The sequence below is a fragment of the Rhipicephalus sanguineus genome, chromosome 5, assembly GCF_013339695.2.
Source record: "Rhipicephalus sanguineus isolate Rsan-2018 chromosome 5, BIME_Rsan_1.4, whole genome shotgun sequence".
Taxonomy (NCBI): Eukaryota; Metazoa; Arthropoda; class Arachnida; order Ixodida; family Ixodidae; genus Rhipicephalus; species Rhipicephalus sanguineus.
Genome location: NC_051180.1, coordinates 8,937,151 through 8,957,750, shown reverse-complemented (window position 1 = coordinate 8,957,750; position 20,600 = coordinate 8,937,151). Strand labels below are relative to the sequence as shown.

The 20,600-nt window shown below is 45.9% G+C and overlaps 1 protein-coding gene across 2 annotated transcripts in view; it reads right to left on the bottom strand.

The window, feature by feature from the left end:
• The window catches only part of LOC119393181 (dipeptidyl peptidase 9), an 86,692-nt gene that overhangs the window by 17,252 nt on the left and 48,840 nt on the right, over positions 1-20,600 (bottom strand). For both annotated transcript variants that reach the window (XM_037660019.2, XM_049416135.1), the window contains exons 11-14: positions 14,514-14,584; positions 11,041-11,122; positions 9,278-9,413; positions 344-554 (exon numbers count right to left, since the gene is read on the bottom strand). In XM_037660019.2, coding sequence (XP_037515947.1) covers positions 344-554; positions 9,278-9,413; positions 11,041-11,122; positions 14,514-14,584 — 500 coding nt within the window. The remainder of the gene's footprint in view (positions 1-343; positions 555-9,277; positions 9,414-11,040; positions 11,123-14,513; positions 14,585-20,600) is intronic.

Genomic DNA, 20,600 nt, shown 5'->3' with positions numbered 1-20,600 from the left:
CACATGTTCCTTTTAATGTGTTGTACCCCATACAAGAACACGCAGAGAACAAGTTACAGAGATGTCTTTTACCATTAATAGTTGAAGATGACTGAAACTGGAATTATCAATTCAAATTCTGTATAACATGATCATTTTTTGGCTAGCATTTGATTATAACGCGAGGGTAGAATTCAATCAACAAAAATGTCAGAGAAAAAAATGTCGGCGTGTATGTTTCTGAATATACACGCCCTTTCATGTAGTAATATCCTTTTGTGCACATGCATTTAGCATAGGCTTAGCTGTTGGCAGGCCTCCCTGAATAATAAATGAATATGAGATATCTCGTAGACCCACTTACCGCATGCCCTTGAAGGAGTTTGTAACCAGCTGAACTTCCGGGCCTCCATAGATGGTGAGCACTGTGGGATAGCGATGCTGTGGCTCTAAGCGTGCTGGCTTGAACACCAGTCCAAACATCATGTGGCCTGATGAGATTGTATGACTGAAAAGCTCTGGCTCTTGGTATCCCCGGACACTGGCACCATCCAGCAGAGGCATCACAACAGGTTCTGTCATATTGAAAGGCAAGCATTTGAAACATGTCCCAGCAAAGATACAAAGATAGCAATGGTACATTAACACCAACAGTCCAAGGTGTGGATTGTCGATGTCGATGAGTCCACCAACTTAAGGAGTTTAATGAATTCCAATCTTTGCCAAGATAAAATAATCTAGCTAGGGGATTACAGCTTATCAGCAATTTAATGGGATTCACGGGAATTAAAGGGACCGAAGTAGCACACTGTGCGCAGCTTTTGGAACTTGCATTTTGTTTTAACACATGCCAAATTGTGCCTGATTACACTGTGTTTTTATACGTGCATCCCATATTCTCGAACTTGTATATTAGTAACATCACACTTGGAAGTGAATGTTAAAAACTACAAACTGACATCAGGTCATAAGATGGTTATCTTTTCCTTATCAATCAATCAATCAATCAATCAATCAATCAATCAATCAATCAATCAATCAATCAATCAATCAATCAATCAATCAATCAATCAATCAATCAGTTTTATTGTGTAACATACATATAATATATAGATATACAGCTATATATATAGATAATATAGATATGGATAAGAACAGAATATGATTTACCACAAATAAGATGCAGATCTTTTCTGTGGTAAGTCAATAAGATCCACATCTTATCGACTTACCATATATGCAGGCTGCGGATAAGAACAGAACTGAGCCAAGGGAATGAAAACTGCAGTGCACAATGGTTTGTGCTATGATGTCAGCCGCATTGCATGAGTGTGCCTGTGTTGTGTCTCTCCTAAATATTCAAGAACCTTTTCTAGGGACCCCAAAAAACTGTCTTTAGTAACCGAGCGGCTCTTGTAACCATGTCTCTCGTATGCGATGCTAACATAGTGAACAAAGGAAAACCAACCAAAACCTTTTTCAAATGTCACTTATAACCAAGTGTATCTTGAAACGAGGTTATACTGCAGTATTTGCTTTCTTTTTCTTCCACCCCTGGAATAGCCAAAATGGGGCTGACAGTATAATAAAATTAAATGTGTCCCTGAAGGTGACTGATAGTTACGCAAGTTGGTTTGAGTACTATATGAAGCCAACAGATAATGAATTCAAGGAAGTCACAGGGACATCATTTGAATTTTTAAATTAAGCTTGGTAATTGTAATATAAAGAGAAATAAAAGAAAATGAAAAAACAACTTGCCACCGATGTAGACCAAACTGGCTGCTTAAAAAAGGCCCCGTTATCGCATGGTAAAAATTAAATAAATAAATAAAGATCATAACGTTATGTGATGCCATTAGAATTGTCCGCTAAGAGGGAGCTAAGCATGTGCCAGGCATCTCGAAGATCAACACAAAGATCTTGATCAAGCCTTGCAATACTGAATGTCAGCACCATCGCTTTTCTCCTTTATAATGGAACACAAGCAGTTCATGAAAAGCATCAAGATTACATTTGACCAGAAGACAGTGCAATAAAGATAGAGGGGACAGAGGAGAAGCCTGCTGCTTTCTCTGTGTTCTATTCTGAACCTTGTCTTGTCATACCAACACGCCCAAACCACCACACTTGGCTTCCTCTTCCTTCTGAACCCACAGTGTGAGCACCCGAGCTCTGGTGCTGCAGTTGATCATTACAATTGATCATTCATTAGTACGACCTGCATCTTCCCTTAAAATCAGCTATAAGCAGGGCTTCATGTTTTCGGAGTTTATTTTTTATCGGAGTTTACTCTTTACAAATCCGCAATTCTTCGAAATTCGGAGTTTAATGTTGCATTATTCTCAATACTTCAATATTTTAGATGAAGTTATATCTGAACACGAAAACATCTGAACACACGAAGCATATTTTAATTGTCTGGAAGGCTTGAACACCCAAACACAGATACAAATATCATACCTAGCAACCTAGTGACTTCTGAAATCGGGATATTCGCAGAGGGGCAGGGGGGAGAGAGTGCAGAAAAAAAGATTGCTTCGGGCGACACCTGTGATGAGTCAACAAAATTGTCCAGCATACGGCCCCCACGCCCGTGGAACGTTCGAAGAGGGCCTACAGCCTGAATGAAACACTGCTACTATAGAAGCTTTCTGGCCTCTCTACTGTTACTGTGTCCTCTGTGAACTCGGCCATAAAATGGGGGACTTGCCACCAGTGTCAGCGGTTGGGTGTGCATGTTTGTGTGTTTCTGGTGAAAGGAGAGCCTGGCGGACGACAGGAAACAGGAAATAGAAGTGGCAAGCGAAACTTACGAGCTGCGTGGACGTTTTATTTTCTTTGGTGTGTCATATAAATATGTTCATGTTGTTTTAATCACCGGTTCTTGTTTTATTTATATATACAGTCGACGTCCGATTTCCCGGACCCTCAAGGGACCGCGAAAACGTCCGGAAAATCGGGCAGTCCGGAAAACGAATGCACGTGAAAACGCACATTTTTTGTCGGTATTTTTCGCTGACGGAGAGGGTCACAGCCGGAGTACAAGATTCCCATAGCAATTCAGCCAATGCATTGTTTAGGTGGCTCTGAAAAGAGCCGTTTATAAAAAAAAAAAAATACGACGTGGCCGGCACTACCTCATAGGTCAGCACTTGGGCGCAAAGAAGTCGCTTATTTTCTTTTGCACGGTCCGCTTGCCCGCGATTATGTCTGCCTCAATTTCAGTCAACGTCACGTTGCCGCTGTACACCAATGACAGTGTCATCAGTGCTCGCGTCAACTCCGTGTTCGTTGGCTGTGTAGATGCTGGCTCTTCGTTCTCGGTGTCGGAGTCATCGGAATCCTCCGTAACTTGATGAATGATTTCGTCATCGGTCAACTCCGCACATAGCTCGAGGTCTTTGTCAGCGTCGGCAAAGCCCTCAAGGGTTATCTCGGCTGGAATCAACACGCCGCCAGCGCGCAGATCGTCGAAGGCAACGTCCGCGGATGGCAGTTCGTCATCGTGAGCCTACGAGGTGGCTTTGTGCGCTTCGAAGGCGCGGACGAAGATGAAGGAGCAGTCGGTGCCATTGCTGTAAACGGCGAATCCGCTCGACGAAAAGCGCAGCACGAAACAGCTAGGAACTCGGTGGATGTTGAAGGTCGGGAAACGTGATCACTGAAGGTAGCGCGCAGCAGCAAACGATCAACCGCAGACACGACCGCAGAGCTGGCACAGCTGACAAAACAACACGTGAACGAACACAGTAAGGTTTGACTTGGCTAAGCTACGGCTGGCCACGGATTGACACGTGCGGTTTCGAGGTTACGGCAGCCGCGGCGCGGTGCGGCGTTGCTGCTGATGCGAGTATGGTCAACGCCTCCTAGAAAAACTATGCCTGGAGCGTGAGCCGCGAACGCGCTGCCCTACCCTCTGATTTTACCCTCCCCCTCCGGTACGGAGGCGAGCGCCTCTGGCGGTCGCTCCTTGTAAACATGCCGACGCGTGGCCGCCGGGCGCCGAGCGGCTGGCTTGTTGCGAGCAGACGACACCTTGCCGACCGCGCGCTGTTACCGCTGCTAATGCAGACGACAACACTCAAGCGGTTTCTTTATCGCTGTCGTGAGATAGCAAACTGGTAAATTAAATAAAGTCCACTTTCTTGAAAGTCATTTTTTTACTGGAAACAAAGCTTCACACGAATGGCGGTAATTTCGTCTGCTTATCGCAGCAGCTTTGCGTTGCTTTGCGTGATGTTTTTCGCCGTCTGTTATTGCGGAGCCAGCGCTACTTCATTTGAGCAGCAATGCGGTGCTGTTGTGTACCCGGCTGCTCTTCGAGTTGCCGACGGAAGCAACCGGGGGTGTCCTTTCACGAAATACCAGCCGAGACCTCCTTGCGTGATAAGTGGCTGCACGCAATATTAGGAGACGCCTTTTCCAGCACTACAATCAAGGAGCACTCTGTTGTATGCAGCCTGCACTTTCATGCCAGTGACTTCAAGAAGGACTTCACCAGGCGCTTACTCAAGCCCGGTGCAGTACCTAGTGTGTTCAGCGAACCGGTGCCGAGCCTTGCACGAAACGTCGAAAGTACGACAGCGGCCAGTGTGTCCACAAGCACGACAGTGCCAACAGTACACGGCGAACTGTTTCCGTGCCTTACTCAACCGGAGAACACGACACCGGCAAATGTATCGGCATGTCCGCCAGTGGAAATCGGTCAACTGCTGACTCCACAACCTGAAAGCACGACCCAAGGCACAACACAAAAGCGTAAGCGTACTCCTTCAAGCGCTTCGTTGTCGCACGAACAACCAGAACGCTCAAATGAAGGGCCAGCTAAGTCTCTAGACAGTGACGACAGCAATGGAGGAAGCGAGCTGGCAAAGAATCTCGTCCAAACTAAGCAAGTAGAGGCGGATCTGGCAGCCGAGAGTGCCGGTACGTTCAATGCGACACCAACCGGAATGGTGTATGCTAAACGTTCGCTCAAGACACAAACACCATTTAGGCTCTACCCCTCGACGTACTTCGTCCAGCGCAAGCGATGGCGCGAGAAAGAGCGAGCACTGAGAGCGAAAAATGAGAGACTGAGCCGAACAGTGGATGCCTACAAACAAGAACTGCTGAAGCTTAAAGAAGCCGCGCACGTCAGTGCATTTATAGAAGTGACGTCAGACGCGGAGAAGGGCAATTCAAAGGCACTCCTTATTGTTGACCAGGTCAAAAATTACAAAAGGAAAAAGCCGCAGTGGTCAGAAACCACGCTGAGGCACAGCATTATACTCAGAAATTTGTCGACGAAGGCGTACGAGTATGTGCGCTCGGAAGATCTGTTGAGATGAGATTGCCCTGCAACAAGACCCTCCAAAAGTATATAGGCGCGGTTTCAGGAGAAATTGGCTTTACTAATCTAGTTCGTTGCCGCCTTGAAACCGAAATATTAGCTCTTGAAACGCCACAGTCAAAAGTTTGTTCGCTGATAATTGATGAAATGAGAATACGCCAGAAGTTACAGTACCATAAGCAACGGGACGCATTCGTTGGCGACGTCGACATGGGCGCTGAGCTGCAACACCTTATCGACAGCTCTCAGAGTGATTGCCTGGCAAACTCTGTCCTGTGCTTCTTGCTATGTGGTCTCCACGGTCGATACAAAATACCTGTAGGGTATTTTTTCACAAAGGGGTGCACAGGGGAGCAGTTAGCAGAAGTCACACGACATGTGATACAGAAGACGTCGGAGATCGGCTTTGATGTCGTCCGTGTGGTGACGGACAATCACAAGATTAACGTGAGAGCCATGGAAGTTCTGTGTGACGGGGCGCTCCATGTACGCGCGCCGCACCCCGCGGATGTCACGAAGAACATCTTCTTTGCTTTCGATCAGAGCCATATAATCAAAAATGTTAGATCGCAGTTTCTGGCCAAAGACATCGGTGGAGAAAAAGAAATATCGTCAGTGTACCTAAAGAAGGTCTACAAAATGCAGAAGAACTCAACAGTAAAGCCAATTAGGTTCCTCACAAGAAAGCACCTCTACCCTTCAAAAATTGAAAAGATGAGCGTTAAAGCAGCCGTGCAGTTGTTGTCAGCCGCGGTAATTGGAGCCTTAAAATATTTCAAAGAGCAGGCAGGACACACTTCAGACATAGAATTCGCATCGGCAGGTCCTACGATCCAATTCCTTGAAATTATGCAAAGATGGTTTACTTTAATGGACATTAGCAACTGTCAACAGTACGTTCATTGCAACAATACTGATTGCCGCCCATTCACTGATGTAGACGACGAAAGGCTCGATTGGCTGGAGCACGCTTTCATCGCTTATGTAGAAGATCTGAGGGATGCAAGCAAAGCTGAAAACTTCTTCAGCAAGGAAACGTGTCACGCCCTGCTCTTCACAACACAATCAAATGTTGCCTGCACACGACACCTGCTGACTGATAAGAAATTTAAATTTGTTCTGACCCGAAAGATGTCGAGTGACCCCATAGAAGCCATGTTCGGATTCTTGCGGCGGAGTGCGGGATGTGACGATGCCTTGGACATCAGAAGCACAATTTGCAGTCTCGAAAAAATGCTCAAAACTGGAATTATAGCCGCTTCCAGTGGCAGCAATGTACAGAGTTCGGCGACATTCACGTCAACGCAGCTTCTCCCAATTCAGCAGGTCCGCTGTACGAGCACACCCACCGCGGCTGACCTAATTTTGAACACAGCAGCAATGCATCTAAGGGAACATTTGCTGTCAAACAAGCCGATTCTCTCGAACCCCGACATCGCCAGCCTGGCAATGATCGGAGGTTTCATTGTTCGCGCTGTAAGCGAGCGCATTGCATGTGCTGAGTGCATCGCAATGCTTCAAGCACCAAACAGCAGTGCGCCAAATCATGGCCTCATAACGCACCAAGATCGCGGCGGCCTTTACTACCCGACGCAAGAACTAGTCAAAGTTCTTGTAGGCCTGCGGAGACTTGCGGACTGCGTACTCTCGCAACGACGGTCAGTCAAGAAGCCTCTTGAAGCGTGCGTCCAGAGGTCAGTACAAGAGCTCATGAGCCTGCCCGTGTTGAGCTGCGGCAACACCGATTTGGACCACCGCAAGGTTCTGCTGGAGCTCATCGCACGAAAGCTCATCAAGCCACTTTTTTCAAGCTATGCGCAAGGGAAAACAGACACGAACGCTACTGTGAAGTTTCTTGAGAAGAAACCCCTGTCAAGAAAAATCTTGAAATTGTAGGTGTAGTAGTCCCAGCAATACTCGAGGCGTCGTGCCGACTCCTTCTGCACGAAAGTGCGTGGTATCATATCTCGGGATGGGCCGTGTCTCAAGCACAATTCTATTGGACTGTGGACTTCGAGTCTCGTGGTCATCGTCACGTGTACCTATTATTTTGTTGTTCTTGTGTTTCGTTCGTTCACTTTATAACCCCAATTAAAATTAGCAGTGTATATGTGTTTACATCTGCGCCTTTCTTTCTTCTTCGCCTCGAGCTGAGTTGCGCCAGTAATCTAATAATTATATTTTCTGGCGCGTTAGTAAGGCGGAGGAACACAAAACACATATGTGCGCTTACACACAAACAGTTAAGTCCTTTTCTACCAGAAACGTAACGCTCATATTTTCCCCACTTTATTTGTATTGTCAGTAGACATGCAGTGAGCTCATCTTCCTTGCAATAGGCTAATCCTGCGTGTTTGTCAAAAATTCCATGGCTTACACCGTTGTGCGGGAAGCTGCATATATGCCGCATTATTTCCCGTTCAGGCTTGAAGAGGCACGGCCGCTGGTATGTCATGTGCCACGCCAATTTTGGCGTGTACCAAACGAGGTAAACGAAAGATAGGCCCAGTCAAAGTGCCTTCGGTTTGCCGAGAGATGAACGTCTCGCGACTGCTCGTAGAAGGGTGGAAAGGTTCTTGCACGATCGCACGCACACACGCACAAAATACCCCAGGAAAAAAAAAACACTACTATGCTTGTGTGCATGGATACCTGCATCATGCGAGTCACCTGACGGGGCTTTTTGTTGCTGGTTGATTTGTTTCAATAGAAAATTTTCTGCAGAGCTGCAGGTATGTTTTAACGCGTTGCAACGCAGCGTCGTCTGCTCTGAAACATACGCCGACGGGAGCTCGCGCTCTCCGCCGGCGGACAGCGCGCCGGCCGGCTGCTGCCGGTGGCATCACGTGACCAGGCGGTACGGAGGCGAGCGCTCTCGCACGGCGCCTGGTCACAACGCGCGGCAGGGAGCTCCCTATGGAAAAAAGAGCGACGTTCCAGGCATAGTTTTTCTAGGAGGCGTTGGTATGGTGGGTTCAAGGATATGAAAATGAAAACAACCAAAATGGCGGCGTCGGTGGTGACTTTGGGTCGGCGGTTAACAGTAAAAAGTCCGGGAAATCGGATGGCGAAGGCTATAAGCGTCCGGAATTTCGGACTTTTTAATACATTGACTCTACGGGGAACTTGACGGTGCCACAGATGAGTCCGGGAAATCAGGCATGCCCGGAATTTTAGGCGTCCGGGAAATCGGACGTCGACTGTATATATATATATATATATATTTTTTAAATTGGGTTGAAGCAGTTTATTGGGAGATTTATAGCCGCGATCGTACCATCGGGAAGACAGTTCAGAAATCAGGCACGTATAAAATATCCACAAGAACACAGATATTACAGTACAAAACACCCATGTTTGTGGGTATTAAAACCTTAATGCTTGTTGTAATAGATGCAAGCGTAATTTACGAGGGCAATATATTCAATACCGTCTGCTGCGCCCCAGTGCCACCAGGGGACCGTATATCAAGTTGCCATCTTGCGCTCTCGGGGGCCCTACATACGTTGGCATCTCTCCCTCTGTACTCCATAAGCCCCCTGTTAAATGTGCGATGGGTGTGGACTACGAGACACCGTTGACGTGAGGTAAAGTTTATACAGACCAAACTGGCCAATGTATCAATGACCGCTTAGAATATGCCCTTCTGATAAAGAACAGGGTCATATAGGCTGTTAAAATCGGAGTTTATCGGATAAATCCGATTTGTCAAAAATTTTACTGGCAAGTGCTTATCTGATATTTTCGGATTTATCCAAAAACACAGAGCCCTAGCTATAGGCTACTGCTGCCTTCCTATGTGTTGTCATTACGGCAATCATTTTTTTTTTCATTGCTCACACTTCATCACAGAAACATACAGCAGTTCAGTAACAGAATGGCAAATCACTACTGTTGTGTCTCGTCACACCTGTGATGTCATGCCCACAATTTCTCAATTACATCATCTCGGAAACTGCTCACTTGATGGCTCCAGTAAGACAGCCACCAGGCATGGAGATGGTGGGCATGATGGTTCCTCCGACTGGCTCAGCCTGTACACAGCACTCGAGGGTGGTTCACGCAGGCTGCTCTTGACTGTAACAAACATGCTGCACCCCTGCGTACAATGTCCCTTCAATTACAATGCACTCTTCTTGGTTGAATGTACAGCTTTTGTGGTGTAACAAACATGCCAAGGTCTGCATGACAAGGTTAATGAAAGTTCTGTAATGAAAGTACTGTGAATATATCATACTGAAAAACCACAAGTTAAAGTTAAAATATGCATAATGTTTGCTACAACACTATCTAGAAATAAATTTGGTATCATATACTAGTTTCTTAAATGTCCCTGTAACACCATGGAAATGCTAGAATTTCTAAGTCCTAGCTTCTTCTGAACAAAGGATGACCCATTAATTATGTTCATAACTTTGTCAAACAAAGCATTTTGTGGAAGTAAATGTTTATAACAGGCTTTGGTTTTCCTATATTACACAAATGTTTTCTCGCTTGTAACTAGTAATGCACAAAATGAAAAACGCTGAAACCAACACCTTCAATGCTACTACCCAAATTTAACGGCCCACCAGAGGTACAGTTCAAATTCTTTCTATCTGCATATACTAGAGCAAGTCCTTATGCTTTAACACCAAATCCTTTAACAAGTTAGCTAGCGCACACGTTGCTTTAGAACAAATTAAATCCTTGAAACCAATGGAACGCTGGTCACCAGATGTAGCCTCAAGTCACTCTGATCCTAAAAAAAAATCCTCTTGTACATCTCAACCTTCTGGCGCATACAATGGCACCACATCGCGTGTGCATGTCATTAAGTGAACAGCAACCAACATGTACGTTGCCTGCTCACAGTAACATTTGTGTACTTTACTTAGCTCGTTTTCAGAGCTATTTGTGGTAATTCTAACTGAGATACGCAAGCTTCCATGTGCTAACTGCAAAACAAATAAATAAATAAAAGTTATGAGACTGAATAGCCCACTCTCCCTCCCGCCAATGTCCACCTATGACAGCCCCATAAATATTTTTTTACCTTTCCCACCAGGTAACTGAATAGTAAGTAGACATATGGAGAATAAAGGGCAGTCCCTAAAATGTAGTTTATGCATTGGCCCAGTATGAAAGACAATGCTTGGATGATATGCATTTAAGACCACAATTTTTTGTAACTTTTGAGATTGAAGTTTTGAGATGTACCACAAGGAACTAGTACCAAGTAAATTTTAGAGATTAAAAGTTTTTAAATTTCAAGCAAACAACCACTTCAGGATTGTGTAGACACAACTGCTCCAAGCAAACACAACACATTCAAGAGAAACACACGAGAAATTACTGTGATTATGTACAGATGACAAGTAGATGAGTACAAGGTGTACAAATGCCACATTGTAGACAGCACCATGTTTATTCAAAAGTAGGTCAAACAACAAGTACAAGTACCCTTACATGATGATCTTCCCAAAAAATAAAGAATAATCATTTTGAGCATAGGCAATCCATATATTTTTCCAAAAGTGAGAAACATTCAACATGACACACCTTTATTTACTGTAAACTAGGATAATAAATCCTGTCTGTCAATGCAATGCAAACGTACATGATTTATTGTTGGCTTTTTCTAACACAATTTCTAAAAACCGGATAGGCAACATCCCATATGCCTGAAAATTATCTTTCATATCTCCTGCCAGAGCCCCGCAGTTTCAAGCAGCACAATATCCTACCTGATCCATAAAGACAGTGTGAGAGTAACCTGGCTCAGTCAGTCTTGACACAGGTAGCTGTCCATCAAGGCCCACCACATAGCTGCAGAGTTACAACACATTGCGCGTTAATTAAACACTCTCTTCTGGTGGAACCACCAAAAAAAAAATGCTTGCTGCAAAAGCTCCAATTCCCCAGATCAAGGGTATTCAGACATACTGGCTTTGAGGAACCTTACAAGAGTGCATACCTGGCGACAACTTTCTGTGGCAGCACAGCCAATGCTACGGAGCCGAGGCACACACTCTTTTACTACGCTGCTGCATGTAGACCAGGGAACGCAAACTTTTGTAGACTAGGTAGCATAAAATAAAACATAAAAAGAAAACAAATAAGCATTATGTTCCAAGATTTTTTTTCCATTGTAAATAAGAAAGTTTATCCTGTGAAGGATTTCCTTTTTTAGCCATTTCTAGTTTTCTGGTTTTCTCGTGTCGCTTTCTCGTTTTCCTTCCCTGTAAACAATGGTAGCCTTGCTCGGTTCCAGAAATGCACATCAAAGCTTGTAAGCGAGCACGAGCGCGAGTGTTCGTGAGGTGATCTGTATTCATCAAACAGAAAGAAACGAAGACAGCGACGCATTGCGAAATATTTTGTTGTACGCATATAATCACATGGAAAGAAGTTGTGTGCAAGTGATCCCACCAGTGCAATCGGGCCTCTCATCGCAACAGCCACCTTAACGCCGGCAACCTGGAGTTTTCAGCAAGACCAGCTGCTTAAAAGCAGAATCGTGATTGGAAACAGTACGTAAAAAAATGACCCATTTCATAAAATGCATTGCATACATGGTCGGTATTTCGATTGCCTACCATTGCTAATACAGTCGTGTTGAAGATCACATACTGTAACACCGAACTCATCAGCCTATGCAGTGGGAGGTATTTTTGGCACTTTGCAGTGAGAGCAATGAGAGCGCTTTCTATCCTAAAATTGCTAGTGAAAAGCTTCTGCTGGGCAACAGAGACGTTCATGTCTATTATGCGGTTGAGAGGGTGCTTTTCATTGGGCAAAAACAGCATTCCTGACCACCACTGAAACAGAGAGCACTTCCCTCACTCGGAATAATAAATGTGAGACACCTGCTCCCAACTGGTCGTCGTTAAGGCATATCCTGAAGTGATCTTAAAGCCAGAAAAAAAATGAATCACACAGGAAAAAGAACTACCAGGTCTATGACGGTATATTTTGTTTACTTGCTTTCTTTTTTCCAGGATATGCTGTTATGAGCTCACTAAAACAGGTGATTTTGGTGGCAATGTTGTCTGCCACTGCAGGTGTCCATCACAGCTATCACACATAAGAAAAAAAAACAGGGTTTAAGCCAGAATCGATTCTCCATGGTAGTCAAGTATTCTGATACAGAGCCATGCCAGTACTTGAAGCTGCTTTGGAAAAAAGAAGAGCCAGGCCTGCGTGGATAGCACAGCACAGTCGCAGCGAAAGCTGGGAGAGCGGCATTTCTACACTCTAAGACAAAATCGAGTATTTTGGGAGTGTTTCTGCCACACAACAACAATCGTCATCCACCTCGCGTGCTTTCCTCGCGTTATCACCACGGTCGCGGCACTTCCCGGTCACGAACGGCGTGCACGTTATCAGCGTGACATAGCATTCTTGACAGGAAAGTGACGAGAGCTGGGTTTTCAAGAGGGAAACGCGAGCAAGCCAGATGACGATTATTGTTGTGTTGCAGAAATACTCCCCAAATACTCGATTTTGTCTTATTAGAGTGTAGAGCCCATTATAAACTCCCTTGTGGCTACTAATACAAGTACACTAGCAACGTACCCACTACGCCACAAATCATAATTTTTGTGAAGTTGGGAAGCACCCACCACGACATTAATGGTCATTCTGCGGAGAAGTTAGGTACCATCTGTAAGGCATCATGTGCACTTTGTTGATGCGACGGTTGATGACGATGAAGAATTATGGCTGAGCCCTTTGTAATGGGTTGGAAGCTTTAAAAGACCCACTAGTTACGTAATTCGCATTGTGTGACGCCCGGTCGTTATTGAACTCTCCCACCATGCTTTATAACATATGTTAACGTAAGAAAGATTGCGAGAGAGGGAATTAACTTTATTGAGACTCTGAGGAAATGGATCATGGGAGCCTTATGGGCTTTCTTGGCAACCAATGGAAGTGCATTTGCGAGGAACCCACTACGCTATAAATCATCATAATTTTTGTGAAGTAGGGAAGCAGCCAGTATGCAATTTTTCGTCATTCTGCGGAGAACCGTGGTACTCACTATACACCTGTAAGGCATTATGTTCACTTTGCTGATGCTGTGGCTGATGACGAAGAATTAATGGCGGATCCCTTTGTAGTGGGCTGGAAGCATTCAACAACGCTCTCGTTTGCGCAATTCGCGTTGTGTGACGCCTGGTTACAGAATTCGAGTTGTGTGACTCCTGGTTGTTATTTGACTGTTGTACCACACCACATTACATATGTTGATGTGGTTCCTTCCCGACATCAAGCCTGTAAAGGGTCATATTGCAAAGCATTTTCAAGCACCGGCATGGCTCTGAGGTAGAACACTGGGCTCCCACGCAGAGGGCCCAGGTTCGAACCTCGTTCCATCCCGGATATTGTTTTCTTATTTCGTTTTTTTTTTTCTCCTTATTTCGAGCGATAGTGGTTATGGACACCGGCGGCGGCGGCAGCGAACAACTGCGGCGCCAAAAACGGCCCTTGTTGTGATCTCATAACAGCTTTCGCTATAAAAGACCCCACAGAGGCAGTGTATTAGCAGCTATTGCAAGGCAGAAGCATAGAATCACACCAGAAGTCACACCATGTGAATTGTGTAACAAATGGGTGGTCTTAAGCTGCCCACCCATTACAAAGGGCTCCGCCATAATTCACAGTCACAGCATCCACAAAGTGCGCAGCGCTACGCAGGTTCACAGATTGTCTTATGCATAGCAGGTACTTTGCAACGTGCATTTAGGATCAGAAAGCACACCTGACGGTATTTCGATACAAGTGAGCACATTAAAGCATTACATTCTGTGCTCTTTACTTGCACTAGGCACCCTAGGAAAGTTTAAACACTCTCTTAGAAGGCCGCACTAGCTTACGCTGTGATTGTGCTGTGTGCTCCGTGCAGGCCTGGAGCTTTTTTTGATGATCAACACAGAGGCGTGCCATAGCTTTCTTTACAGTCAGATTACATTCAGGTGCAATTTTATTTGTAACTCCCAAATGCTGGGTGCACTTCACATTTGAGGGCGCATTAATATTTCAGTAAACATGTATGTTACTGGCAGTGACCATAGTTGTAAACAACTGTGGCCACAATTATTACATGGCAGATCCTGACCACTGGATGGATTGCATTCCTAGCATGACACTCTGTTCATCTTCTTCGGTGCACAATAATGATGGCAGGCACAAATGTGACAAAGCAAAGTGAACTCACAGGTGCCTTTCCAAAGGTGTGTCCTTCAGGCCTACAAAGTAGATGAGCCGTCTGTTCTCGTCCACCCATACCTGCAGTGACAGCACGCCCACGTCACAACACATACTGCAATCGCACTGTAGACTACTTTATGGAGGTACTGCTGTTATGGTCGCAGACAATTATTCTTCGTTATGAAGGAAAAGGTACGGAGGCGATGCTTCCACAATTGCACACCTGCACAATGTAGTCTTGCCAAATTTGGCATGACTTTCGGTGCTACTTTCAATTTCTCAACTTTGCATAGATTCTCTGAATATAGTAGAATCTCGGTGATAAGAACCCGCCTGATACAAATTTTGGTCCGAAACGAATTCGTAATATTCCCCAACTGAATTCATTTGTGTCCAATGAGCAAAAATTCGGATGTTCTGAATGCTTTTCAGGGTAGCGACGGTTGATAAGAACTTGGGTACCGAAACCATCGAGCAATGGCCGACAGAAGTGTGCTCTGGAAGCTTCAGAAGCATGCGCGTGGCCAGCACACATGCAGTCAGAGCTGTGGTTATCATTTGCCACAACTGCTGTGGACGAAGCCACAGTCACTATCAACGCGATCATGTATGTGACGACAAAACTCCAAAAGTACACGCACATCCAACGCTCACCGAGTCAAAGCGATGCCGCCTGCCGCAAATGCTGCGGACAAACCCGTGGTAAATGCGATCATAGATAGCAACGACGTAGTTCTGAAGGAACGTGCACGGCCAGCGCACGCAGAACGAAAATGGAATTATTGTTTGCCGCAACCACCACGCAAAAAACCGCCATCGCTATTAGCACGATCATCGATACCGATTACACAGCTTAGAAGGTATACGGCTAATGCAGTGACAGATTAAAGGCAAGAAAGTCATAAAAAGGCATGAAGTGTTTCGGTGTTCCAGTTGTTTGCTTATGACTACGTTGGAGCAGTTTTCAGTTGGACTTAAGTGAAGCTTTGATGTGCACGTTCGTGGCAGCCAGCTGTGCCGTGTGTCCCAGAAATACATACGCGAGTTGTCTTGATGGCAATAAATGTTTTGTGCATGTATCGTGGTTTAATAACGAATGTTGCTAGTTTTTTGGTGATACGAAATTTCAGGTGATATGAATATTTTCGCTCCCCCAGGGACAGAGAATCGCTCAGAACACAAACTGAGATAACCCCACTAATGGAAAGATTGTCTATTGTATTGTCTAAAAAGAACCCTGTTTTTCTCGTTAAACGTGGATTTATATTTTTATTTCTTCACTCAATATTACTTTTGACGCCTCAGACGGCAAAAATGTGAAGATGCACTTTATGGTGGGCACGTGGCCTTTTACTGCTGTACACTGTTAAATGTCTCTATATTAGCGCTAAAATGAAGTAAACTTTTTTTATTATAATCTTTTCTAACTTAAAGGGGCCCTGCCAGCCCCTCCTCGGGCCGTTGAGCGCGCGCTCCACGTCTGCTTGCCACTGCCACGTGGTGGCGCTGTGCGAGTAGACCACGGGAAGCTGGCGCTGAACGGTTGCGCGTGTTACGAAGCTCACAAATTCATGTTTGCATCCGAGTTTAATTTCATTCGTGCTTCTAGCAAGCTTTCACACGTACAGGGGGATGGAAAGAAGTGCCAACAAAGTGGCACGCTTTTCATCATACTCTGACTGGGGTGGCAATAAAAAGATGCTAGATGGTCTTTCATTGTTTCATCGATGGCTCTGTCTTTTTATCAATCATCCATGCTGCAACCACTTGAAAATAAATGCGAAGCAGCAAAGAGTGTAGATGCCACCCATGTTCGCGTTTCTATCTCCACCGTACGTATTCCGCAGGCAGTCTGTCAGGCCGTGCTCCCGGTTCGATACTTGCAGTCGAGTTTGATAGTATTCGTGTTTTACATTCTATTTCAGGCTATTGCAACCACGTCATTCGCATGCCTTAGAATGTCATACTGTTGTGTGTTCCACTCTGCAAATGAAACGGAAAGAAATCACAATTGTCTTTTTTTTTATTTTCCTTTATTGATAAAGAAAAAGAAAACTCAAGACGACTGAAAGGCGAAGGCCATCTTTTTTCTTTTTTTCTCCAGTCAATGCATTGAACATCCCCTGCCTCCCTCTGATATTTCTGTACCTAACGTGGTTTTCTTACAGCTTCAAGGATCGGAGGCAGTGCAAGCTTTCTGCACCTCAGCCGGTTATGCACTGTCTCCGTGACCGGCTCATTTAGACCAAGCGAAGATGTAATATGATGACGTCACATTAAGAGATGTCACGATGATGTCACAAAATTGTATGATATGTGACATCATATGATGACGTCATCACGTAATGATCATTTCTTACATCACTCGTGTTGACGCCGCCGACGGTCAGTTTTCGCGTTTGATGGGTGTCGGCTGTCGTTCCATTAAATTCCAGCTGCCGCTGGTGTTTGGGAAAGGTGGCTTGCAGTAATTAGGTGGGAGTCGTCATTTACGACCAAAAGATTTCATAGAATATAAGATGGATGCAGTAGCATCAGTCTTTGCAGACTGCCCTTCACCTTTGCAGCCCATGGTAACAAGTGAACCAAGCACGGCAATATCACTAAACGTGACCATGCTGTGTCCGAACAGTCAACGAATGCATGTACCAGTAGGAACGCTGCCTCGTGATCGCCGCCATGTGCAGCGGTGACATTAGGTCCCGAAGCTGAAGAATCAGAGCTCATGGACACCACATGCGCTACCGGCGAAACAACCGACAATCATCACGTACACTGTCATAATGAATGTGTGCACAAGGCTGAGCAGGCTGCCCCATGCGACAAAATCGTCCAGGTCGGCAGCCATTCGGCCTCTACTTCGCTCACTACCAAAGAGGCCAAATGGAAGAGAAAACGAATAGAGCTGAGGAGCCAGATACTGAGGCTACAATCCGTCAACAAATACCAAGACGAGCTCAAGCAACTCACAAGAGGCCGCATTTTCCACGCCTATCACATTGGCTCAAGTTGAGAGTCTGCACTACGACATTAGACTTGAACAATAGTGTCTGTTCACACACATCGGCCTGTGTTGCAGGAAGCGCGCAGCATATGCAGCTGTTTTTGTTTGTTTTTCATACCACCACGACTTAACTGTTTTAAGCTCTGAAATGGCGGAATCACTTGGCATAGTTCCACATTTCCTTGCACTGGCTGTTGCTTTCGCTCGGTGGCAACAAATGTAATTTTCAAAAGCTTTACGAAGAGAACGGGTGGTCACGTATATCCCTGGAAGCAGTCTGTCACGGGCTGCCATTTTTGCGACCCGGCGTCACGGCTAATTAACCGGCGCCGCACTCCCCCGCTGACCGACGGGAGCTGCGTACTCACGAAAAAAGAGCGGGGAAGAGCTGAATGGGGTGTTCTTCGCCGAACGTCGCCACGGACGTTTCCTCTTTTGTACCTACGGCAGCGTTGGCATGATCTTGGAAGGCCGCGAGGTACTCCGAACAAGCTTTTCACTACGAGACGCATTGGCTGAGAACTGGGCAAACTGACCGTTCCCACGGTCAGAAAGAACTGTTGGTGGACAAGCCATATGAGAGCGCCCAAACAAATTGTCACCCTCGCTCAGTTGAGGACCTTCTCCTAATTAAAAAGGGGTGTGGTCAATATATTCTTAAGGTGGAGTTTCTAACAATGAAACGCGCATGATTGGACCCATGTAGAGGTCCCTTTTTCCCCCAGGAAAAGAATGAGGGGACACGGAGGATGATTTAAGCGCAGGACTTTGCCCTGCTAAGCAGTCTAGTTGCTGACCAACATGGTGTAGAAGCAGATCAACAAGTATCCCTTCTGGAAGTTTTAGGGGCGTAGCTCCTCTTAGTCTAACCTTGTCCCATGTCAGGCATAACCGGCAGTATCTCCCGAACAGTATAATAGATGGCGCTGTCTCATAGAAGTACATAGAAACTGCAGTTGACTGATGATATTCTAGATGGCACTGTACACAATCTGTGTTGGTCCAATAGAAGTGTGTGCAATAGTGCGCTTGTGTGAATCGCCACTAGATGGCGGTGGAAGTGCCGCTACTCTCCGATCGGCTGCTGCGCGGGCTGTGCCTGGGTTGCGGGGAACAAGTGCCTCTCTCAGTCTCCTGGATCGTAGCCGTACGTGTCGGATCGTTGGTGGGGCATGGACGAAGCGGGCGGCGGGCACGGAGGGCTGCGGCGGCTCGTGCTCGGCTCGCCAGGATCCCGCGGTGCGAGCCCGAGAAGCAGCGGCGAAGCGAGCGCGGTGTCTGGCAGACCTTGATGGTGCACGTGCGCGGGAAGCGGCGCCAGCGGTCTCACATTCAAGGAGCCGACGCGCGGTTCGAGCGGGAATTTCTTGCTCATTCGTTTGGCCACAGTTGCGACATGTGTGATCGACTTTGGTTCGATAATAACCTCACTGCGGTGTTTCACACTCTTTATATGATGTACTGGGTGAATTTCGCGGAATAGTTTCACGGTTTACCGATGATTTCCTCCGGAGCTTCGCCTGACTCATCATCATTCACCCCGTGGATATGCAGTGATTTTTTTTTAGTGTGGCTCTGTATCGGCTGGCCACCTAAACTTAGCCGTTCGTCTAGTTGTGACGAGAAATTACCATCTGCATCGTAGACATCAGAACTTCGTCTCAGGTTAGCTCAACCTGCCCGAGATCGCCTTCAAGCACTAGCCTCCCGGAAACACCAGCGTTGCAACACCACCGACATCGCAGTTGTGCCAGAACTCTGATGCATCCGATCGTCGTGGACTCAACGCCGCCGGTCATAACACGTATGCCTTCACCAGTTTATATCTTCGAACTTTCACATCAATAGTTGTAGTGTTTGTTAGTTTTGTGTAGTTTGTAACCCTTCTCTCTTGTAAGCTGACTTAAGTTTGTATGTAGTTTGTGAGTTTGTATTAAGTGTTGTATTAGATTTCTTGTGCTGCAATATCCCTAGAGCAAAGTTGTTTGTTTTGTTTTCACACGTCTCTAATCTCTTCACTGTCTCTGCTTACGTACGGAACAAACTAACCTGCTGTCATTCCCGTCGCCAACTTCGCGCTGGCGCCGCTGGTGGCAGCTTGTAATACAGTCTAGTGACATTTCGTGTTATTTAGCGCATGAACTTCAGGCTTGCATACAGTGTGCTATACCAGCAGACGGTAGCACACATCAGAGAACTTTAAGCGCCCAAGCTTTCAGTATTAGCTCCTGGCAATTGCTGCCTTCAAAAATCAACTTTCACACAGTCAAAAACCGACTCTCAGTCAAGCGAACGTAACGGTGACAAAACAACCTTCAGTGCATCACTGGCATGCGCTCTCCGGTATCAGCCTAGCAGACATATTGAAAATCAGTTCTGCGGAATCCCGCAAGGTGGCGGAAGGGTTAAGAAAGGGAAACCAGGCAACCACCCATTTGTAGCACGAAGCCTTTCGAAGTTTCCCTTTCTTAGCCTAGCAGACGATGAGCGATCCTCTCGATCAAATAGCCTCGACTGACACATGCCCTTGAAATAGGCTGGTTGCCCAGAACAACAAGTGCTTCATGATTCCCGTTTACAAGTTTTCATTATACTTTAAACAACGCGAATACAGCCGAAAACTGAATCATATAGCAGCTTCGAATGCAGCCACGGCATTCGTTTCTGTGAGCGATGACGCAACGTGGGGTCTACTCGGGTGGCGGCTAAAAGCCGCACTAACGCTGACGGCCGGTTCCCATTGCGCTCCTCTCATTCACCCAGGCACAGAAAGATAAAGGAGGCGCTGGCCCAGCAATACTTTTTCGGCATGGTCACAAAATGTTGCCGATTGGTAGTCGCGGTTCCCGAGAACATGCAAGCCAAACATTATAGCGCAGCATGAAGCCTGGAATTTACAATTAATTCTCAAAGTCAGCTGGAAATCGTTCCCTCTTCTTTCTACAAATGATGCCATATACCCAAACGACCGCGCCATATACCCAATTTCATGGCCGTTAGCTTATAAGAGCATCATGAGCTGCATAGTTATCGTGGCCGCCAAGAGAGCGCCATGTTCCCGCATTTCCGCACTTGCGATCACACTGAAAG